At 36.9% G+C, this 24,765-nt stretch overlaps 1 protein-coding gene across 2 annotated transcripts in view; it reads left to right on the top strand.

The window, feature by feature from the left end:
* The window catches only part of BTAF1 (B-TFIID TATA-box binding protein associated factor 1), an 86,311-nt gene that overhangs the window by 51,726 nt on the left and 9,820 nt on the right, over positions 1 to 24,765 (top strand). For both annotated transcript variants that reach the window (XM_005698209.3, XM_018041408.1), the window contains 15 exons: positions 492 to 666; positions 1,985 to 2,188; positions 7,099 to 7,525; positions 8,783 to 8,973; positions 10,846 to 10,999; positions 11,414 to 11,523; positions 12,898 to 13,099; positions 14,226 to 14,374; positions 19,051 to 19,203; positions 19,437 to 19,558; positions 19,649 to 19,816; positions 21,522 to 21,599; positions 21,732 to 21,861; positions 22,978 to 23,119; positions 23,255 to 23,385. In XM_005698209.3, coding sequence (XP_005698266.1) covers positions 492 to 666; positions 1,985 to 2,188; positions 7,099 to 7,525; positions 8,783 to 8,973; positions 10,846 to 10,999; positions 11,414 to 11,523; positions 12,898 to 13,099; positions 14,226 to 14,374; positions 19,051 to 19,203; positions 19,437 to 19,558; positions 19,649 to 19,816; positions 21,522 to 21,599; positions 21,732 to 21,861; positions 22,978 to 23,119; positions 23,255 to 23,385 — 2,536 coding nt within the window. The remainder of the gene's footprint in view (positions 1 to 491; positions 667 to 1,984; positions 2,189 to 7,098; positions 7,526 to 8,782; positions 8,974 to 10,845; positions 11,000 to 11,413; positions 11,524 to 12,897; positions 13,100 to 14,225; positions 14,375 to 19,050; positions 19,204 to 19,436; positions 19,559 to 19,648; positions 19,817 to 21,521; positions 21,600 to 21,731; positions 21,862 to 22,977; positions 23,120 to 23,254; positions 23,386 to 24,765) is intronic.

The raw sequence follows: 24,765 nt of genomic DNA, 5'->3' as shown, positions 1-24,765 counted from the left end.
AGGTTTTAAAAATAAGATTTGTATTTTTTTGGTGCACATATACTTTAATATTTAAGCTTAGATGAAGTCATCTTAAATGGCAGATACTAAAATTTGTTTCTGAAGGCAATCCAACAATTGCACAGTCCGCAACAAAATTTGAACATCTAGGCCACATAACTGTGTTTTCAGGTCTGAAAATCTCCTTTGTTTGTTTCGTTGTTTTAGTTGCTAAGTCATGTTCGAATCTTTGTGACCCCCTGAGCTTTTGCCCTCCAGGTTCCTCTGTCCATGGGATTTCTCAGGCAAAAATATTGGAGTGGTTTGCCACTTCCTTCTCCAGGGATTTGTATTTTTTTTATGAAGATAAGATAGGAGTTAAGTCTTCCCTGGGAAAAGTTATAGCTTCAGTAGGGGAAACTTTTTTATAAAGTAATTTTATAATTATATAAAGTAATTTTATAATTTTGTAAAGTTATTTTTATAGTAACTTCTTTTTTTCTCCCTCTTAGGTTGTTAGGAGCCCTTTGTTGCTGTATTTGTGATCCAAGTGTAAATGTGGTAACCCAAGAAATTAAACCAGCTGAATCCCTTGGCCAGTTACTACTCTTCCATTTGAACTCCAAGTCTGCCTTACAGAGAATTAGTGTAGCTTTGGTAATCTGTGAATGGGCGGCTTTACAGAAGGTAAGATTTTGCCCCCAAATGAAAAAGACAATCTAAACTAGGTTCCATTAGCTATTAGGATTATTTTCATTGTATTTTACAAACAGAAAAGTGAAAATTTTCTCTGTAAAAAAAATTGAACATTTATAGAAAAGTATTCCAAGTTATACTGAAACATTGTTTCTCTCTCATTTGCCTTTAACCCTAGCTTTTTTTCTAAACCCTCCAGTTTTGTACCTGAGAACTACAAAACATAAGAGGCTTTGAGAGCTAGAAGTCCATTTGTATGAGTAGTAGCAAGGGCAGATTTTTGGTCACAGGAAGAATAAAATCAGCACATTTAAACCCAAATCTTTGTATTTCCAAATAAACCATTCCCTTGCAGCCCCTTTAATTTTTAACTTCTAGTAAGATGTATTGATTTTGTGTAATACTTGCTTCTGTAAATCAAAGAAACTTCCTGCTGGCTTTGTTTATTCCATTGACTGGAATTCTGGAAATTTAACTGTCTGCACTTGCTGTGAGAGTTGCTTTTTACTGCCTCTTAACAGTTTGTCAAAGCTGTGTCTAAAAGTAATTGAGCCATGCTCTATTGCAACTGAAACCCCAGCTTTGCCTCTGGAAAGAAGCAAGGCTCATCTGTTTTTAGGCAGGACGTGGTGTGCTGGAGAGGCAGTGATGCTGTGTTTTTGTGCCTCTCAGACTCAGCAGCAAGTGTTGACAGTTCGGTTTCTGGACCCTCACAGAGCTTCTCTGGACTTACTCTGTGAAGCCCAGGCTGATCACCCAGATCCCACAGAATCCCTCATGGCTCACCACTGAGGTCATTCCCCCTCTGGTTGGGGCAGGCAACAACCAGAGAGAGTGGGAAGGGTTAGTTAAATTTGGGGGCAGGTGAGTAGCTTTTAAATTATATATCCATTTCTACAGTATGGCATGTGAAACTATGGGTTCAATTGTTAAGAAATCTAATGAGTTTTTAAATAACATTTTTTAGTGCATGCTAAGTGTTCTTTTCTGACTGATTTCTTTTTACAGTTGTATATTTTTAAATCTGTCTTGGAATAAATTCAGAATAAAGTAAGAGTAATTAGGTGGAAAATTTAATGGAATTGTAATAGTTCCATGTGCATGTTCTGTAGTCATTCATATTAAAATTTTAGAGTAGTTCGGGTGTGTTACCTTTTCTCTGTGAAACTAACTATGTTCTGGGAGATAACAGAATATAGATTCAAAAACAATAGAAATTTAGACTTGGTAGTTTGCAAGTGAAGATTATGCATTTCTAGAATTACATTTACATATTTGCCCTGAATATTTGTTGTCTGTTACATTTTAGGAGTGTAGAGCTGTTACCCTAGCTGTGCAGCCACGTTTACTTGATACCCTTTCAGAACATTTGTATTATGATGAAATTGCCATTCCATTTACACGAATGCAAAATGAGTGTAAACAGCTTATTTCATCATTAGCTGATGCACATATTGAAGTTGGTAATAGAGTAAACAACAACGTTTTTACAATCGATCAAGCTAATGACCTGGTGAGTAAAGAAGTGACTTTCTTAATTTTAGGGCATAAGATAAGAAATTTGTCAATGTCATGTTTACCACAAAAACACTTAATTTGTTGAATCTGTTTGTGGCTTGGTAGCCTATCATATATTCAGAATAAAGTAAGAGTAATTAGGTGGAAATTTTAATGGAATTAAATTCCCTTTGGAAAGGTTATTTCATTGTATTGACTTTTCTTCAAACAAGAGAATGGGGAAGGGATTAAAAAAAAAAAAATCTCAGCTTTGACAAACCAATACACCTTTATTAGAAAAAGCTGTTGCCTTTTGTCATTTCTCAGTTTTGCCTAAGACTGGCAGAGTATAGGGGTAAAAAAAAGTTTCTGAGTATTTTCTTCTCCCCCTTCCTAACTTACAGTGAAAACATTCAAACATAAGAGAATTATACAATTAATACTCAGATACACACCAACTAGATTCCAGTTAACACTTTGCTAAATTTGGTTTATCATATATGTATTAATTGCAATATGCAACCATTCATATTTTTAATGTATTTCTAAATAAGTTGCAGACAGCTATCAGTACACCTCAACTAAAATTCAGGGTTTTCCCTTTTTCTGCTCTTTTTTGTGTCATTAACTAAAATTTAGTTTTTATGGTGATTTGCTCTTTCTTTGAGGTAGAACTTATGTTCTATGAATTATACAAATCTTCAATGGAATATATGATGAATTTTAACAGAAATGTATACCTTTGAAACCCAAACCTCTGTCAAGATACAGCCAGTGCCATACCCACTTCCAGTCAATCTCCTACCCTCAGAGAACCCTAGTTCTGGTTTCTCATGCACCATAGATTACTTTTGCCTGTTCTTGAATTTCATATAAATGGAACCATACACTCTGTGCTGTTCAGTGTAAGGATCTTTTTCAGCATGATGTTTTTTAAAATCACCTGTGATGGTATATGTGTCAGTAGTTCACTCTTTTGTATTGCTGAGTTTTCTTTCATTGTATAAACTTGCCACATTAAGTGTAAGCCCTTCTTCTCTTAATGAACACTTGGGCTGCTCCAAATTTTCAGCTGTTATGAACAGAGCTGCTATAAACACTTTTGTATAAGCTTTTTTTAAGACATGTTTTCATTTCTCTTGGGTAAATACATAGTAGAATTGCTGGGTCATAGGCTGAGATGTTTATTTAGTTTTATAAAAAATTGTAGTTTCCCAAAAGTGGCTATATCATTTTACCTTCTAATCAGCAATATATGAGAGTTTTGGCTGCTCCACATCATCACCAACAGTTGGTGCTGGTCACTCCTTGTAATTTTTGCCTTTCTGGTGTTTGTGTGACAGTGGCATTGTGGTTTTAATTTGGCATTTCCTTGATGACTGTTGTAAGTGTAACACTTTTTTATGTCTTATTCACCATTTGTTGATTTTCCTTTCCAAAATGTGTGTTCAGCTCTTGTCTATTTTTAAATAGGTTGTCTTTTTATTATTGAGTTGTAGGAGTTTTTTTAATATATTTTAGATACCAATCCTTTTATCATATAGATGCTTTCAGAACATTTTCTCCCAATATGAGGCTTGCTTTGTCTTTGAAAGAGCAGGTATTTTTAAGTTTGATGAAGTCTAGTTTATCAGTTGTTTTCTTTTATGGTTATTGTGTTCTGTGATCTAAGGTACCTTTGCTTATCTCCAAGTGGCGAAGGTATTCACACACATTTTCTTCTAAAGCATTGTAGTTTTAATGTTTAATCATCCATATTTATGTTTATATATAGCGCTAAATAGAGACTGCATTGTTTCATATAGATACCTAATTTTTCCATTGTCATTTATTGAAAAGATGTTTATACTGTTTGTCTCTGTATGCCAGCAGCAGTGTTTTCATTGTTGTCTCTTTGTATTTAGTAAGTCTTTGAGGTTAGGTAAGTGTGAAAGAGTTCTTCCTGAGTTATAGAATCAGAAGTTCAGCTACTTTACTTGAATTAATCCTGTGAAGGAGCACATTTCATTTCTTATCCCCCTTTCTTATTAAAAAAAACCACAATGTAGTTGAAATTGTTTTTGGTCTCGCCTGTGAGAAAAAGCTAAAATTGCTCCAGTCTTCTTTATTGTTTTTATATAATTTCTCCTTTTTGCCTCCCCTTCCCCATGTTTTGCTTTCTTAGAATAAAATCGCAAATTTTCTTTAAGGTCTGGGGTCCCTTTTTAGTGTTTCTGACAAGATTTTTTTAAAGCTATTACATGGCCTCTTAAAGCTTTTCTTATTCAGACCTCTTAGTCCCTAGTGGAACTACTGTTCTGTTTCATCAATTTCCTTAGTCCAGTGGTTTTAACCTAGGATATCAGAGTCTCCAGAAGAGCATATTTGAGGAAAGAATAGTTTTAAAAGATTAATCTTGACCCTGGCTAAGAGCTGTTATTCGTACCTTCCTTTGCATTCCTATTTTTCTCTTACCTGCCAGAAACAGGCGCTTCTGACGGTCTTGCTGTCTCTCTCACCATTCGCATAATTCAGTTCTTATCCATGGGCTGTACTGTCTCCTCTCGCTCTGTTGTGTTCTTCAGTTAGGCTTTTTTGTTTGGATATCTCACTGTCGTTTCAAACTTAACACCACCAAAACTGGAATTTATTTTTTAACAGAAAATAGCCCTTTTTATCCACAGTCTCAAATCTTGTTAACATTTCCTTTCAGAAAGTTTCATGTGTTTATTCTTTCTCTGTTTCCATCACTACAACCCAGTCAAAGGCCTTAGTATTTTATGACTAGGTCCTGACTCATCTCTAAGGCTCCAGGCAGTCTCTGGTTCATTTCACCCTGCCTGCTGTGCCAGACTAGTGAAGTTCTTAGTGCCATTCTGAACACATCCCTCCCCTACTTAAAAAGTAGTATTCTCTTTTTCCTTGATTTTGGTTTTTTCCTTTCTTACCTTCAGCACCACCTCTAAACTCCCCATCTCTTTTCTCATTATTTCTCAAACTTCCTCCACTTAAGCCTAGTTAGTTTTTCTCTTGCAAAAGTACACCACCCTTGTTCACTTTCTTTGCTTCACTTATTCTCTCTTCGTGTCTGAACACCTCTTCCCTTTGCCAAAAGTTCCCTACCCTCAACCCTCTGTGCTCATACCAAGTTCATTTTTTGACACTCTTTCATCTAAGCCCTGTGCTTAAGCCGTGATGACTGCTGTCAGTTCCTTGAACAGTGCCTCGACTTCCACTCACTACCTCAACTCTTTTTTCCAAGATGTCCTCATAACTCCGGACTGGACTTGTTTAAAAACCTAGCGTAAGTGTTAACTGCCTCTAGCAAGCTTCCGTTGCTTTTGTCACCTGAGAAGAGTTAAGCCACCCTTGTGCCACCGCAGCAGTTTGCACTTACCTTAGCTTCACGTTATATTGTGTTTGTCTACCTGTGTATCTCCCACATTAGTCTCAACGTTTTTTTGAGTGTATAAAGACATTGGTTTTACTCATATTTAAGCTGCCTATAAGCATTGAAAACTGACAGAAGCATAGTGTATTTAGGACAGTGTTTTTAAACTTTTAGTAGTGAAACCCTGTTTCAAATAATCTTATGCAGAGCTTGAACACACAAATCAGACAAAGCGAAGTGGAGAATATAAGCTAGAAGTGGTATATGATCATGTTTGTTTGTAAAGAACAGATCACAATCAAACAGATAAAACTCAATTTAAAATCTTTCATATTTTATAGTGATAAAAGATCTTAAAGTCTTTCATAGTTTTAGTGATAAAGGAAGATCTTAACTGTGTGTGTGTTGTGCTTCTCATAATAAAATCTGGTATTATCAGTCTTGCCCATAAGAAAGTTGATCATTTCTAAGTCTGAAAAATTGCGTTATCCATTTTTAAAAAGTTAGGTTCTTTAATGTTACAGACTTTTCTGACCAACATTGATCAGACTGGATCCATTTATAGAGACTTTTTATGATTCCAGTTATTATCAAACAAGAAGACTATTTTTGTTATGTAAGCCATCATGCTATCTTTAAATGGTAATTTTAAAAACGTGCACACAAAATCTTGTACGTAAATGTTCATAGCAGCATTATTTGTAATATTAACTAAGGTGGAACCAACCCAACCATTCATCAGCTAATGAATGGAAGAATCCAATATGGTATACCCATGTAGTATAATAATATTTAGCCAAAAAAAGGAATGAAGTAATTATACATGCTAAAACATCAGTGAACCTTTAAAGATGCTAAGTGAAAGAATCTGGTCATAAAAGACTATAGATTAGTTTATATGAAAATGTCCAGAATAGGCAAATCTGTGAAAATAGAATGTAGATAAGTGGTTACATAGGATGGAGGAAATGAGGTGTTACTACTAATAGGTATTGAGTTTTATTTTGGAGATGATGAAAATGTTCTAAAATTGTGGTGATGGTTGTACAATTCTGAATATAGTAAAAACCATTGAATTGTACACTTTGAGTATACTGTATGTGAGTTACATCTCATTGTTTTAAAAAAGATACAATGAACAGTCTTTTAATGGAGCTTGTAAAGTAGTCTGATGCCACAGTCATAGCTTTAAGCAGTTCTTGGTAATTAAAGAATTAAAAACTGTTATGCCATTCTCAAAGAATTGATTTATATTTGCTCAGTGTTATTTCACCAAAGTACTATGTGGGCATTATGTGTTGATTTTTCACTGAAATATAAGAAGTCTCTGAAGAGATTGTGTCTTTCTTAAAAAAGTATAATACAATGTTAAATTAAGTCAGATTAAAATAAAGTTTACTTGGAAGGTTTTAGACATTTAGTTTACTGAATACTAAAATGTACTAGTTATTGTAGAATTTACAATTGAAACAGAAAGCTTGCTGTCTTCCCTTTAAGAATTTATAGGCTGCTTGGGGTTGATGTCATTAATGATTCTTGATTTCTTTCTTTAATAGGTCACTACTGTTTTTAATGAAGTCACATCATCCTTCAGTTTAAATCCTCAAGTATTACAGCAGTTAGATAGTAAACGACAGCAGGTCCAAATGACAGTCACAGAGACCAACCAGGAGTGGCAGGTGTTGCAGTTGAGAGTGCATACTTTTGCTGCATGTGCAGTCGTGAGCTTGCAGCAACTTCCGGAGAAATTAAATCCTGTTATAAAACCATTAATGGAGACAATTAAAAAAGAAGAGAATACGCTAGTGCAGAACTACGCAGCTCAATGGATGGCCAAACTACTTCAGCAGTGCACAACAAGGACTCCCTGTCCCAATTCAAAAATTATTAAAAATCTCTGTAGCTCACTTTGTGTGGACCCATATCTAACTCCTTCTGTCACATGTCCAGTACCAACACAAAGTGGCCAGGAAAATTCTAAAGGTATATATCTAAACCTTTATTTGGGGTAGAGAAAGAATTAACCGTTTAAATTTGTTTGCAGTTATCTACAGGTGTATTAAGCAAAATCCAGTTTATGTTGGAGCTTTTTACCATTTTGAGAGAATTTGTACTTATTGCTATTAAAATCACAGCCCTCTTAACTCATAAGTTTTTTTATAAAAGACCTGATATCTTTGAGGTCTTTTAAGTTCTCACATTTAAGATGACTAAATCCTATAAGACAGGTATTAACCCTTAACTTCCCTTTCAAGATCATCATTATAGGGTTTACTGTTAACAGGGCTAGAAAACTAAACTGCATCCAATGGTGATTGAAAGTTCTTCCTATAAAATTGTTTCCTCTAATTTAGTACATGTCTTATGAGATAACTGGACTCTGTTATCAAATAATGTTTAAACAGCTTTTCTGTTTTCCTCCAGAAAATCTATATGTAAAGTAGTAACTGCTCTTTGTAGTCTAGTCTCAAGGACCAATGTTTTGTCACATGCCTTAGTCCTAATTTCCCATCCCCTTCCCTGAGGGCTAGTTGAGGCAACAATATTTTGCATTGGTTGGTGTTTCTGAATTCATGGTTACTCAGAGAAGGCAATGGCACCCGACTCCAGTACTCATGCCTGGAAAATCCTATGGACAGAGGAGCCTGGTAGGCTGCAGTCCATGGGGTCACTAAGAGTCGGAAATGACTTGAGCGACTTCACTTTGACTTTTCACTTGCATGCATTGGAGAAGGAAATGGCAACCCACTCCACTGTTCTTGCCTGGAGAATCCCAGGGACGAGAGAGCCTGGTGGGCTGCTGTTTATGGGGTCACAGAGTCGGACATGACTGAAGCGACTTAGCAGCAGCATAGACATTTTTTTTTTAAAAGAGAACTTACTTGCAGTATTTTTTAATGTGTTTTTTTTAATGCCTGGAAACAGTAACTCATTTTTAAAGAATTAATGTACTTTTAACAGAAGGAGGTACAGTCAGCCTTGCATTAGATATTTCTGGTTGTTAAGAGGATTCTGCAACCTTAGTTGTATTAAGTATGGTCCTATGCAGATCAAAATGTTTAACTTAATGTTGCAAATTACTGATTTTTGTGATCATTTCATTGTCTAGAGAAAATATCATTGGCCTATAAAAATTGAGGCTTAAAAGACAATTTTAAAATGTGTTGTATCTTTTGGAGCAGGAAACCTTTGGTTGGAGGTTATATGCTTTAAGGATTTTGTGACTTTTTTCCTTAATAGGATCCAACTCTGAAAAAGATGGAATGCATCATACTGTCACCAAGCACCGGGGTATAATTACACTCTATCGGCATCAGAAAGCTGCTTTTGCTATCACAAGTAGGCGAGGTCCTACCCCCAAAGCCGTCAAAGCTCAAATAGCAGATCTTCCTACAGGAGGTAGTGGAAACCTCCTTGTTGAACTTGATGAGGTAAATAGTTTTTCTTCTTTGAATACTCTGATTTTAAAACAAAATTTCTTACAGATTGAGAGCTAAATTGTCATATCAGCTTCTAGAATTACATTTTTAAGTGAATGAACTGGGGCTAATAACTTTTTGGAGTACTCCAGCAACAGAGTTCAGAAAAACTACAAACTTCAAATTTCTCAAGCTTCTTATTTTTACCAATTTAGTTTTCTGATTATCTTCCTAGCAAGAAACCCTCTCCATAGTGGGTGTATAAGTCATTCATGAATGTGAACTAATTCACTCCTGTAACAGTGACTACGGAGATGTTAAGTAATAGTGAAAGCTAACTTTTCTCAGTCTTATCAGTGTTAGGAATTACTGCTGATATTCAGAGGATAAGTTTATAATGTCAAATAACTTGTTACCTTTTAGTCAACTTGAAATTTATTAATTGTGTGATGTGAGGTAGGGATCTAAATTTATTTGCCCATAGGAACAACCAGTTATCCCACCATTGAATCTTTTCATCCGTAGTTGATGATGATGGCTCCTCTGTTATATATCCTGCTTTCCTATATTTAAGGATCTCCGTGGGCTTTCTGTTCTGTTTCATTGATCTACTTGTTCTACAGTACAGTTTTTAAAGACAATTTAAAAAAATGTTTGGTGGGACTTCCCTAGTGGTCCGGTGGTTAAGATTGCCTGCTTCCAGTGCAGGTTTGATCCCTGGTCAGGGAACTAAGATCTCACACTGCTGTGTGGCTGAAAAAAGAAGAAAACTGTTTTCTAACTGTTTGGTTTTGAAAAAATCTTACAGTCACATTTTTAACAGTGGAATTCTCTAGGTAGCTCTACTAGTTGCAAGACATAGGAACTTACCAGAGTTGAGCAATAAACTATCAGTGCTTAAAGACATGTGTTTCTAATATATTTCTGTAAAGTATAGGCCTATTTTAAGTTTTGTTTTTTTAAACCAAAATCTTATTGTCTATATTCCTTTAAAAATACTCTGTAAATAAAGACTTTTTCGCTAACTATATTATTCTTATGTTAATTTTAATAAAAAATGTATACTTTGATGATTTGCATAGTTCCTTTACTTAAAAATATAATTGTATCTTTCTGGGGGGCGTATTTTGTATTTAATTATTATGAAATTACTGCTAAGTATGAGGTTATATTAATCTTGTTAAATGAAACAGATGCTTATAGTCTGTCCCTTGAAAGTGAAAGTCACTTAGTCATGTTTAACTCTTTGCACCCTCCTCGTGGACTATACAGTACATGGAATTCTCCAGGCCAGAACACTGAAGTGGGAAGCCTTTCCCTTCTTCAGGGGATCTTCCCAACCCAGGGATCGAACCCAGGTCTCCCGCATTGCAGGCAGATTCTTTACCAGCTGAGTCACAGGGGAAGCCCAAGAATACTGGAGTGGGCAGCGTATCCCTTCTCCACGGAATCTTCCAGACCCAGGAATCAAACCGGGGTCTCCTGCATTGCAGGCAGATTCTTCACCAACTGAGCTATCAGGGAAGCCGTGCTATCCCTTAAGCAGATATAAATAAGGGCAGATCATGGTAAGTTTCTTTGGGATAGAGAGAAGAAGAAAACATGTTACTTAGGACTATCTCTAGAAACAGCATGTATTCTTCTATTTCTTTTCTCCAGCCCGACAAAAGTATTTTATTTTGGATGTAAAAATCTAGCTCAGGATTTTATGCCTATGTAAATTTATTGAGAGGTGTTTTATAATTATAACATGTCCAGTAATTGTTTCATTGGTTAATGGTAATACTGAATTCTTAACACTGATTTTTAAATTCTCTTAATAACATTTTGAAAGCATTATACTTTTTTCTGAAATCTTGTTTTCACCTAACATTTAATTTTTAGGCCCAGAAGCCTTACTTGGTACAACGGAGAGGAGCTGAGTTTGCCTTGACAACTATAGTGAAGCATTTTGGTGGTGAAATGGCAGTGAAGTTGCCACATCTCTGGGATGCAATGGTTGGCCCACTGAGGAATACAATCGACATACATAATTTTGGTGTGTACATATTTTTCCGAGTTGGGATTTAAACAGATTCCAGTGTATATCCATTACATATGTCTTCATAAAAGAACGGTGCCTGTGCCTGTCTATCCCAGGCCAGCTGGTAAGGTTTAAATAGAAGGTTGGTGAAAAACATTGATTTTCATGTCATTTTGTATACTTTTCTTGCTTTTTACTTTTCCTGTTATGTATTTAGAAAGAGATTTGAAATGGATCATTATATTAAGCTTCTTTAGTTCTTTAGGAGTAGCACTTCAGCAGTTAAATTAAGGATGTAATTCATTTTACGTTATAAAGCAAAAGAGACTCTCCCACAGTAGCTGGGGGGTGCTAAGACTTTTTGTAAGCTCTGGATTTTGAAAAACTATTTGTAAGGTAATATGCACTTAAATCAATGTATCTTAATAGATGGAAAGTCCCTCTTGGAAAAGGGAGATGGCCCTGCCCAAGAACTGGTGAATTCTCTGCAAGTTTTTGAAACAGCAGCAGTGTCAATGGATTCTGCGCTTCATCCCCTGGTAACTAACTAATGCAAGTGTAGTTTTTTTCCTAATACAATGAGTAGCCTTATTAGAAAGACTTGGGCTTGAATGAAAAGTGCAACTATGATGTCGTCCCTTATGATTTCATTTTCTTTTAGATGCTATAACTAGATTCCTTCTTCCTGACAGCTTAAGTCTTCCAGGCTTTGAGGCAGAGCTGGGTGTGTGATGAGAGAAAACCCACTCTGAGAGCTCAGAGTACAGGGCAGTAGGAACAGGGCTCTGACGCCCTGAAGCCAGCTGCAGACACACAAGAAGGCTGCATCCCTGTTCATCTGCACCGTCTGAATAATACAGTCCAGGAACAGGAGAATACAGATGATAAGATCGCTTCCCTAGATAAATGTAATGGTAGGAGGGAGTTCCCTCTCTGAGATGAAACTAGTCAGTGGCAGAGATAGAACATGGGTTTATTTTTTAACTATTAAAATAACTCTCAACAAAAAATTAGAATAGAGGGAGGAGGAACATAGACCAGAGAATTAATTATCTGGTTTTTCCACTGAATAAAGTATTGATATTATTCTTTCCATGTAACTGTATTAGGAAGCTCTCTGCAATTTATAACATCATAAAGGGTGCTAGCGTCGATTCTCTATTCATATAGGAGAGAGTAGAGGGAAACTTTTCCGTTTATATAGTAATAAAGCATATTCTTTTACTTGTTAAATTTGGTGAATTTATCATTAGTAAAGAAGGGCAGAATTCATCTGTATGTGCTCACCCTCCATGATCAAATAGGATGCATTCAGTTGAACAGTAAGGCTAGTTTGTTGAGCAAGTACCTGACTCTCATCAGCATTAATCCTGGCTTCTGTGCATCAGACATTAAATAATAGGATATGTCATGCTCTTGTGATTATATTGCATATGGAAAGCCAGGAAGTTAAAGTGGAAAATAACTACCAGAGTATGGTGCCTAGAACAAAATCAGGATCACCCAACCCAGTGAATACAAAGTATGTACTTAAACCTAAGCCAGATTTGGAGGCGGCTGATGATGTGTAGTGTCATTTTCCAAGCCTCAGTAGGAGAATCATGCAAGTGCCTTTGATGTGTTCCCTACGAATTTTGGAAAGTATTGAGTGTTCCCTGATGCTTAAGAGAATATTCAACAGGGGAGAAGTTCTGCACCCATCTATTCTTTTTAAAAGCATTCTAATAATGAAGATTTAGATTAAATTTTTATTGAGTATGTTCTGACAATGTTTTAAGGTAACTGGAGATAATTCTTGGATTTAGCATCACTTGGAATATTGAGAACCTCTGAGTAAGGGCCATTATAGTTGTATTTTAAACATTAGATTCCCTAATGAGTCTTCTGACTTGTCTTAAACTTTTTGTTTTTAGTTGGTACTGCATTTGCCTCATCTTTACATGTGCCTTCAGTATCCCAGCACTGCAGTGAGGCATATGGCTGCTCGTTGTGTGGGCGTCATGAGCAAAATAGCTACCATGGAAACAATGAATATATTTTTGGAGAAGGTTCTTCCATGGCTGGGAGCAATTGATGACAATATCAAACAAGAGGGTGCAATTGAAGCACTTGCCTGTATCCTTTTTCACTTTGACAAACTACTCAAATTATATTTGCTTTATTTAAGAGTGACTAAAATACAATTTATTCAGATATATACAGGGCAGTCCAGTGGTTAGGACTCCGCACTTTCACTGCTGAGCAGGCCATGTCAGGATTAGGGGGTGGGAGGAGAACAAGCCAAAAAAACCCAGCACCAAAAACAAATGTGCACACAACCTGCCCTTGTTCCAAAAAACTACTTTTTTACATTTTATTTCAGTGTTATTTTTATTGCATTATATTATACCTGTATTTACATTTTATTATAATATTCACACAAAAAATTAAACAATTACTGTTAATTTTAAGAGATCTTTTTATAAGCAAAAAATTTATAGTCAGTGTATTTTTAAATATGAGGTTGGCCCAAAAAGTGCGTTTGGCTTTTTCTGTATGATGTTATGCTACTTTTTTTGGCCAACCCAGTATTAATCAGATACTATGTAGGTAGTTCTTATAAATTTACTATGTTTGCTTTGTTCATTGATTGTCTGGCAAAACGATTAATTAACTAGAAATATATAGACAAACTTTTTACCAAGGGTATGACATCCATGAACACTGTTTAACTCAAAATACCTAAAAGATATTTTGGTCTAAGAGCAAGAAAGATGGATAGAGATCAAACCCATAGAAACTCTAGCTAAAGAAATGCTGAAGATTATGGGACTGAACTCACTGGACCTGCTGTCTCCAGCTCAGGGTTGTTAGGATCCTGGTGGGAAAATTGGAATTAATCTTTGACACTTAGCTGTGCTCCCTTGCTTGCAATGTAAATCAATTTATTTTGATATGTGAATTCTAGAAACTTGTAGGAATTTCTTTATGGAAAAAAATCTTAGTAAAGATTCCCTCCAGCATTCTTCAGATGAAAAAAAATCATCTTCTTAATCTTGAGAAAGTTACATACTTTTTACAAAGGAGTAACCCTGTATAAATGCTGTTATAATTGAATCATAGACCTTGAGGGATAGTCAGTCCCTCATAATACAGGTAAGCAATGAGGAACTGTTTTAGAAGTCACAGTCTTGGTGTATGATTTTGTTTATGAAAACATGTACCCTGGAACCATTAGAAATTTCCTTAGTAACTTACTCAGGTGTAATGGAACAACTGGATGTTGGTATCGTTCCATATATTGTGCTCTTAGTTGTGCCTGTGTTGGGAAGGATGAGTGATCAGACGGACAGCGTAAGATTCATGGCTACACAGTGCTTTGCAACACTAATTAGACTCATGCCACTTGAGGTAAGTTGATGATAACCTGGTTTATGAACTTAATGTTTTCAATAACTTCATAATAATTGTGACACCTTTTAAAGAACAAGTTTTTAAAAAAGATGTTGAATATGTTTACATTATAAGTGTTAAGACTTTTATGTTTTAATAGGTAATTTTTTTTAACACTTTTAAATAAAACTATGGTTCGTAAAAGAATGATAATTCTTTAGGTGATGCTAATTTCTAGATGCTATTCTAGAAGTGTGTTCCTGAGTATCCCAGTAATATCTAAGATTCTGTTCTGGAGTTTATATGAAAGGTAAATTTGAGAGATGGTAACTGAAAGTGTAAAAAGCAAATGATATGTCTGTTGGATTATGGAGAAAGCAGAATGCAAGGCTGAAGCTTTTTGGAGTATATTTATGGGACAGAAATAATATATGTGGCCAGTGCAGGAAATAGAAGTGGCTTGAATCGAGAGAAAAGCCAGGACCCTGTCACTTAGCCACTTAATATATTTTTATGGGATTTTTTAATTCGAGAAATAAGTATATATGCATTTCATCCATTCTGAAGTATGTGTCCAGTAGTTTCTTTTTAGGCCAGATAATACACTAAAATACCACATTTTGTTTATCCATTCATCAGTCGATGGACGTTTGGCTATTATGAGTAATGCTGCTGTGAGCATGCACATGTGAAGTATTTGGGTGTAAGCTTTTTCCCCTCTCTTTGCTTTCTCTGTGAGGCACATGGCATCTTAGTTCCCTGACCAGGGATCAGACCCATGCCCCTTCAGTGGAAGTGCAGACTCCTAACCACTGGACCACCTGGAAGTCCCTGCTTTTCTTTCTTTTGAGCAGACATTTAGGAATGGAATTACTGGGTCATATGATGTTTAACTTCTTAAGAAACTGTCAAACTGTTTTCCCAGAAAACTGTACCATTTTATATTTCTACTAGAAAAGTATGAGCATAATACTTTGGAACAGTCTCTCGGCTGGGGGACTATATCTGGTTAAAAAAAAGCTGAGTCAAAGGACTTACTATAGGGTACTGAGTACAGTCTTCAGAAGTACACTGCCTGAGTAGTGGGGCCAAATTAACCCTTGCAAGAAGATTGACTTGAGCCCACATTAGCAAAGCCTTAAAAAAGCAACCCTTAAAGGATTGAGTTGGTTTCAGATATTTAACTACATCCCAGAAAAAAAACTAAAAAAACTATAATATTTAACCCCCAAAACTTCAGCACCTAACAGCATAAAACTTAGGATATTTAGCACACATTTAAAAAATTAACCAGAGGGAATTCCTAGTGGCCTAGTGGTTAGGATTCTAGGCTTTCACTGCCATGACCAGAGTTCAATCCCCAGTTGGGAAACTGAGATCCCACAAGCCATGTGCCATGGCCAGAGGGAAAAAAAGAAGTTACCCAGGAGAAAAGTCAATCAATAGAAGCAGACCCTGAAATGACCCAGATAATAGAATTAGTACACAAGGTCATTGAAATATGCTCCATATGTTCAAGAAGGTAGAGGGAAAGCATGAGTATAATAAAGAGTGAAATGGAAGAAATAAGAACAACCCACATTGAACTTCTTGAGTTGAAAGATACAATTACAAATAAAAACACACTGGATAGGATTAATGACAGATTAGATGCTGTGAATTTGAAGACACAGCAGTAGAAACAAGAATGTCATGCAGGTTAATTCCTATTCCGCTTTAAGCATTCAGTGCCTATCAAGCAGTGGGGTTGGATAGAAGCTTTTATTCCCTGCACTGCACTCTTGTTGCTTTTATAGGAATTGGAGTGAGGAAGATATCAATGGTAGGGTTCCTGGCACTGTACAATATTTTTGAATCCTAATCATTGTTAGGAAATGTACCTCATTGTATGGCCTTATGCTAAGTCACTTTAGTTGTGCCCAACTCTTTGTGGTCCTATGGACTGTAGCCCTCCAGGCTTCTCTGTCCATGGGATTCTCCAGGCAAGAATACTGGAGTGGGTTGCCATTTCCTTCTCCAGGGGATCTTCCCAACCCAGGGATCAAATCTGCATCTCTTATTTCTCCTGCATTGGCAGGCAGGTTCTTTACCCGTAGTGCCACCTGGGAAGTACGGCCTTATATCTGGCTGTTATTTATTAAAAGGTCCATGAGGATAAATGCCTGAAGATTTGTTACCTCCACGCAAAGCACTGTGCAGAAAGGCCTTGTTTTGATGGTTATCATTAGGATATTGAATGTGTTAAAATGTTGGTTTCTATCTTGATTAAGTTGTTAATTCTAAAGCCTTTTGACGGAATTCCCTGCTGGTCCAGTGCTTAGGACTCTGAGCTTCTGCTGCAGAGGGGACAGGTTTGATCCCTGGTTGGGGAACTAAGATCCCTTGAGCTGTACAGCATGGCAAAAACAGAAAACCCCTTTTGAAAATATAACATATAATCAGTTTAAGACAGTATATACACCTCACTCCTGATACTATTTCTGGTATTATAAGAAACATACACTTGAATTTAATTGAAGTTCTGTTCTCAGAATATTACTTAACTTTTAAGTTTACATTTCTTAATCATAGGGCAGTAGTTCTCAAACTTTTTGGTCTCTGTACCTCTTTACACTCTTAAAAATTAAAGACCCCAAAGAACTTTTGTTTATTATACTTTCTGTAGTAGAAATTAAAAGCGAAAAGTGGAAAAAGATTTATTAATTCATTTAAAGAATAAATCTATTAGACTTTTGAATAGACCTTTTACAAAGCATTGGTCATTTGGAGAACACTGGCTCGCTGAGTTATGTAAATCTTTTAAAGGTTGATTCATATGAGCATACAGTAACAAAAAACAGACTCCCAACAGAAAATTTTTAAATATTGGGAAGCACCTGCAGTGCTAAGTTTCTTTTGACAGCTTGCATTTTATCATTGGCAACAAGTTGTGCCACTCATTTTCCTTGAAGTGACCAAATTTTTTAAAGAAAATAATCTGCCAGATACTCAAGTCAGAATAACCATAGTTTGTCAGTCCATTCAAGTAAACTCGTTCTGTAAAAGACAGCTAGGTCAACTCACAATTTTAAGAAATCTTACAAGTGCTTTTCCTAAATATTTTGTATTTCAGTATGCATGGTATAAAACAGAAATACTTTATGGAATACTTCATATTTTGTTGCACAGAGTGTTAAAAAAGATGTGCCATTCAAAGGTTGAGGTTTAATAAAATTATTTTTACTGCTTCAATGACATTCTTAAGTGAAACCAGCTTGTTTTAAAAAAAGGATGGTGCATGGCTGCAAGTAATAGTGACTGCTCGTATACTTGGTGGTGTCACCGCCTTGATTTTTTCTGAGGCAAAAGTGGTCTTGCCCACCATTACTTTTGTGCATCAGAGCAAAAGTCAACACAGTGGAAAAAGCAAACAATGTCTTATCCTTTGTCATGAAATAGCTGCAGTCAGTAACCCTTTGAAAAGGTCTTAGAAATCCTGAGGGGTTTGCAGACCACATTTTGAGAACCAGTACCCTGGGTAACCGTTAACACTAAAATTAAGAGGCTCTATAGTAACAGCATTCCACTTAAAACAAACAATACAATTTTGTCATTATCAAGAAACAAATGGTATGGGAAAAATAAGTTGTAGCTAAGTTCTTAAAATAGCATCAGTTCAGTTGAGTTGCTCAGTCGTGTCTGACTCTTTGCGACCCCATGAATCGCAGCACGCCAGGCCTCCCTGTCCATCACCAACTCCCAAAGTTCACTCAGACTCACGTCCATCAAGTCAGTGATGCCATCCAGCCATCTCATCCTCTGTCATCCTCTTCTCCTCCTGCCCCCAATCCCTCCCAGCATCAGAGTCTTTTCCAATGAGTCAACTCTTCACATGAGTTGGCCAAAGTACGGGAGCTTCAGCTTTAGCATCATTCCTTCCAAAGAAATCCCAGGGCTGATCTCCTTTAGAATGGACTGGTTGGATCTCCTTGCAGTCCAAGGGACTCTCAAGAGTCTTCTCCAACACCACAGTTCAAAAGAATCAATTCTTTGGCACTCAGCTTTCTTCACAGTCCAACTCTCACATCCATACATCACTACAGGAAAAACCATAGCCTTGACTAGACGGACCTTAGTTGGCAAAGTAATGTCTCTGCTTTTGAATATGCTCTCTAGGTTGGTCATAACTTTCCTTCCAAGGAGTAAAGCGTCTTTTAATTTCATGGCTGCAGTCACCATCTGCAGTGATTTTGGAGCCCCCCAAAATAAAGTCTGACACTGTTTCCACTGTTTCCCCATCTATTTCCCATGAAGTGATGGGACCAGATGCCATGATCTTCGTTTTCTGGATGTTGAGCTTTAGGCCAGCTTTTTCACTCTCCTCTTTCACTTTCATCAAGAGGCTTTTTAGTTCCTCTTCACTTAGATGTGCTTATTTAATAATCTCATTATATAGTGCTTTTAAAACCTAATTCTTAAATATTTGTCTTCCAGTCATTAAAATGATACTATTTTTGAATTGGTTTTTCTTTGCATATATATGTGTGTGTGTGTGTTACCTTTGGTATTTTTTTAATTGAGAATAGTTGGTTTATAATATTGTGTTATCTCTGCATTTACATTTTGATAAGACTTGAGATAATTTCATAATCTGGGGATAGACAAATTAATAGATAGTAGCAAATTGTTTTAATACACTTAAAAAATAATTTTAGGCAGGCATTCCGGACCCTCCAAATATGTCAGAAGAATTAATCCAATTGAAAGCCAAGGAAAGACACTTTTTGGAGCAATTGTTAGATGGGAAAAAGTTAGAAAATTACAAGATTCCAGTACCAATCAATGCTGAACTCAGAAAATATCAACAGGTAAAGTTTTATACTTATCTTATAAATACTGATTATTCCTTTTAAATGTACCTTGAAGAATTTAAAGATTGATTTAATAATTAAAATTCCTGTGTTTGGTGTCTTATATCCATTTATTTCTCCCTGCCTGTAAAAATACAGTGTGTTTGGTCTTTGTAAACATGTTCTTTACAGAAAAATATTTTTATGATCTGTTCACATTTACCATTTTTCTCTTTCTCCCAATGTTTCAGGATGGTGTGAACTGGTTAGCATTTCTTAATAAGTATAAGCTTCATGGAATTCTGTGTGATGACATGGGTTTAGGGAAGACTTTACAGTCCATCTGTATTCTAGCAGGAGATCACTGTCACAGGTAATTTTAAATGTTACTTTAACACAAGGCTTTCAGATGCTGAGCAATATAAGCAAGCTGGTTAATTCATTGTGTTTTGCTGTTGTAAAGGGCCCAGGAATATGCAAGATCAAAATTGGCAGAATGTATGCCACTTCCTTCCTTGGTGGTTTGTCCACCAACATTAACAGGTCATTGGGTGGATGAAGTAGGTAAATTTTGCTCCAGAGAATATCTCAATCCACTGCATTATACTGGACCTCCTACTGAAAGGATAAGGTAAGAACTGTATAACCAAAAAATGTTTAAGTAGTTTGGAAGAATAAAATTTATTAAAAATGAATTCTAGTTAGCTTTTTTGGTTGTCAGACATAGAAACTTACTTTAACTTATTTAAGAAAGGTGAATGAACATATTAAAAATGTAATCGGTGAGACTCATCAAAATTTAAGAAGTTTTGGAACTTCCCTGATCGTCCAGTAGCTAAAACTCTGTGCTCCCAATGCAGGGGGCCTGGGTTCAATCCCTGGTTGGTGGACTAGATCCCATGTGCTGTAATTAAAAACCACAGCTAAAACATGGCCTAGCGAAATAAATCATAAATACAAAGTGTAAGGACATTAACCACTGTCAACAGTCAGTTAGGCTCTAAGTTTTTGGAGCTAGGAAACTGTCAAGAACCAAAACTGTTCTTGGTGCCTTTCCTAAAGTCTTGTGATCATAGCATCTCCTAGGTGCTTCTGTTATTTCTTCATTTTCTGTGTACTTTCCCTGAGAGCTACCTCTTCCTTCTTTCCTCTCCCCAAAAGTGCTTTTGGTGCACAGTGGCTTGCCCTAGCTGCCCTGTCCCATAGAACACTATAGTTCTGTTAGTACATCTCTGTTCCTAAATACAGGTGTTGAAGAGTGGTGTATCGTTAATTCCAGTTTGTCTTTTAAAGCTTGGATAGTCACAGATTACTGATTAGTCCGTAGATTTCCTGCCCTCCTGTGAATTAATAGCTAACATATACTGAGCACTTACTGGTCAGGCATTAGATATTCTAAGCAGTTTTATTTACATTTATGTAATACCATGTATTCTTTTAATTACCTTATGAGGTATGGGTACTATTATTGTTCCCAATTTGCAGATGAGGAGTCCAGACATGGGGCCTGGGAAGAAGATCACTCAGCTAATTAAATAGAAGGTCACTAGGTATAGTTAAATGAAGATTTGAACACAGGCAGCTCAAGAGCTTGTACTCTTAAAGAATTTACTTAAAGGAATTCATCCATTTATAAGTGGTAGAAACTCAACTCAGACTAGCTTTAGCAAGCAGGAAATTCGTTAAGTAACCTGAGCATCTTGGGGTGAATTCTTGCTTCGGGTACATCTAAATTACTGTTCTTCCTCATGCATAGCTTGTTCTGTTGGTCTCTACTGGACTTTTGTCTATTGTTGGTGTAGATAAAAGGTCATGGGCAGTCTTAGGCCTACATTTTCCTAGCTTGGCAACTGTAAAGAACAGAGATATTCTCTCAGACTGGCCGGCCTTGATTGCATCGTGTCCCCAAACCAGCCTCCATGATTGGGGAATAAAATATTGTGAATGGCTTGATCTGATTAAAATGCTTCATCTCTTTGGTGATTATGGGGACATGTGATTGATGGCTCGCACTCGGCCCCCAGCACAACATGGAATGATGAAGGAATAGTGTGCCTCCAAGGAAGAGGTTTTGGCAAATAAAATGACCTTCACACTGTGAGTCAGGTACTCACCTCTTTTCTAATCAGACTGAGTTAGGGCCACACGACCAAGTTGTAAGGAGAATGGCCTTCAGGTAGCAGGGTCATGGATGTCGAGTAAGCAGAAAGGAATATTGGGTTTGGTAGGCAGATTGAAATCACTTTATACAATGGCATCTGTGCTTTCCACTTTGAAAGTATATTACAAACTTTGCAGATTCCCCATTTTCTAATCTTCCTTATTTTTAAATGCAGGTTACAGCACCAGGTGAAAAGGCACAATCTCATAGTGGCTTCATACGATGTTGTGAGAAATGACATAGATTTCTTTAGGTAAGAATTAAAAATTTTTAAAGGAAAACAGTGTCAAATTCAGAGAGAATTGTATCTTTCTGCGTCAGACTCTTCATATTGTTCCTGACATGTAGTAAAAGATGCTAACATTTTTTGTTTATTCTTCCTTAGAAATATTAAATTTAACTACTGTATTCTTGATGAAGGCCATGTCATCAAAAATGGAAAAACAAAATTGTCAAAAGCAGTAAAACAACTGACTGCTAATTATAGGATTATTCTTTCTGGAACACCAATCCAGGTAATTATTTACCTTTTCTTTACTTGGCATTTGACAGTGAATTAAAGAAGAGGTTTTTTTTAGTTTTTGGAATAATTTCCAATAATTATCTTGCTTTTATAATGGTTCATTTGGTATGTAGCAGTATCTGAGCAAACCTGGTTTTAAATCTCATATTTAAAATGTGATTTTAGGCTATAGTAGCCCATGAGTCCGGAGAAGGCGCCTGGAAAGTCCCATGGACGGAGGAGCCTGGTGGGCTGTGGTCCATGGGGTCGCAAAGAGTCGGACATGACTGAGCGACTTCGCTTTCACTTTTCACTTTCATGCATTGGAGAAGGAAATGGCAACCCACTCCAGTGTTCTTGCCTGGAGAATCCCAGGGGCGGGGGAGCCTGATGGGCTGCCGTCTATGGGGTCGCACAGAGTCGGACATGACTGAAGCGACTTAGCAGCAGCAGCAGCCCGTGAGTCAGGAGGCAAAGCCCAAGTGCAGTTAGAAGGGCTTCACTGCAGGAAGGCAGCCCACCATGGTGAGCCAGAGCTTAAGCAGAGTGAGAAGGGCTTCTGGAAGGGGTAAACAGATAGGGTGGTACCTTAGGATCCACACATACTGGGAAGGCATCCAAAATGGAAAAGTGTGGGTTTTTTTGTTTTTGTTTTTTTTTTGGTTTTTGTTTTGTGAAACTCCAAGTAGAATTGGAAAGAACCTTTACCTTTTCTCATGACCCAAAAATACTGGCTAGACATGACCTATAACCAGACTCTTCTAGGTTTTCCTGCGTTGAATAAATGGTGGTGATGGCCAAATTTCTTAAATCTTGCTATTAATCTTAGTCTCAGAAAAACAAGAAACGTATTCATCATTCTGCTCTATTTACAACTTGATAGAACCGACCAAAAAGATTTAAATACTGTGGACCAAGGCTTATTGTGGAAAAGACTTTAAGTTCCTCTAAATAGGATAGAGTATTTTCTCCAAATTTTACACAATAAAATGTAGACTCATATCCAGAAATATAGTGATAATCTCTCTCATCTATGTCATTACAGTGGGCTTTCATTAATGTTCCATTTTTAAGTGTAAGGAAATAATCTTAGCACACAAGATGACTGGTGTTCCTTTCTTATATTCAGAACAACGTTTTGGAGCTGTGGTCATTATTTGATTTCCTCATGCCAGGATTTTTGGGGACTGAACGCCAGTTTGCTGCTCGGTATGGTAAACCTATATTAGCAAGTAGGGATGCTCGAAGCTCCAGTCGAGAACAAGAAGCAGGTAGGACAAAGAGATACCATTATATATTCTATGCACGTGAATCTAATTTATATCTAATTTGAGGGAAGTCATTTAATTTTATTAGAGAAATGAGAAAAATAGAATAAAATTAATTCTGTTAATAATTATTAACAGGTGTTCTTGCAATGGATGCACTGCACCGCCAGGTCCTGCCGTTTCTTTTGAGAAGAATGAAAGAAGATGTTTTACAGGATCTACCACCCAAAATTATTCAAGACTATTACTGTACTCTCAGTCCTCTCCAGGTTAGGAATCTGGTGATTGTGGTGGTTGATGCTGTGTCTATTACTAGAATGTTTTGAATAAGTCATAAAGATAGTGAGTAAAGGGATTTAGCCTTTGGTTTTATTGCTCTAATCTAGCTTCTACTTCCTTAGACTTCAAGAATATTCTGTTTCAAACAGGTGTAGAGAAAACCTAAATGAATCTGTTTGGGTATATAAGCACACATATGGGTTTGTGCATTTTCAACACAGCATTAATACAAAATCTACTGTCATAATCGCTTTGTTATATGTCTCGAGTTAATTGGAAAAGTTGGAACGTTAAAATGATAAAGTAGTAAGTAAGCCAGTGATAAAGAAGTAAGCCAGTGTTTTTTAGGGCCAGAGGTCTGCCTGTGATGTCTTTTCCTTACAGCAGCATTATAGGTGTATACATCAGGGCTGAGTTGGGAAGTGGGACCTCATCTCTTCTGAAGTATTGCCAGTAAATTTTCAAGAGAAGTATTGGCATCTGCCCAGTTCTGATTTTGTACATAGAGACCATTGTCAAAGGCGTTTATCGTATGCCTTTCCTTGTGTAGTATTTGTGTGTGTGTGTGTGTGTGTGTGTGTGTGTGGTATTTTTTAAGGGGAAGCTATCTCTTGTCTTAGTAAAATATGGCCTATACAGAAGTTTCTCTTTGAATGTTTATGTTGTGTTCTAGGTTAATAAGCATCAGCATCAGTCTGTGTCAGTATCAGATGATTTCAATTCAGTTCAGTTGCTCAGTCGTGTCCAGTTCTTTGCGACCCCATGAATCGCAGCACGCCAGGCCTCCCTGTCCATCACCAACTCCTGGAGTTCACTCAGACTCATGTCCATTGAGTCGGTGATGCCATCCAGCCACCTCATCCTCTGTCATCCCCTTCTCCTCCTGCCCCCAATCCCTCCCAGCATCAGAGTCTTTTCCAATGAGTCAACTCTTTGCATGAGGTGGCCAAAGTATTGGAGTTTCAGCTTCAACATCAGTCCTTCCAATGAACACCAAGGACTGATCTCCTTTAGAATGGACTGGTTGGATCTCCTTGCAGTCCAAGGGACTCTCAAGAGTCTTCTCCAACACCACAGTTCAAAAGCATCAATTCTTTGGTGTTCAGCCTTCTTCACAGTCCAACTCTCACAACCATACATGACCACAGGAAAAACCATAGCCTTGACTAGATGGACCTTTGTTGACTAAGTAATATCTCTGCTTTTTAATATGGTGTCTAGGTTGGTCATAACTTTGCTTCCAAGGAGTAAACGTCTTTTACTTTCATGGCTGCAGTCGCCATCTGCAGTGATTTTGGAGCCCCCTAAAATAAATTCTGACACTGTCTCCACTGTTTCCCCATCTATTTCCCATGAAGTGATGGAACCAG

Source organism: Capra hircus, chromosome 26 (genome assembly GCF_001704415.2).
Source record: "Capra hircus breed San Clemente chromosome 26, ASM170441v1, whole genome shotgun sequence".
Lineage (NCBI taxonomy): Eukaryota > Metazoa > Chordata > Mammalia > Artiodactyla > Bovidae > Capra > Capra hircus.
The sequence above is the reverse complement of the archived record's forward strand: the minus strand, read 5'-3'. Positions and strand labels throughout refer to the sequence as shown.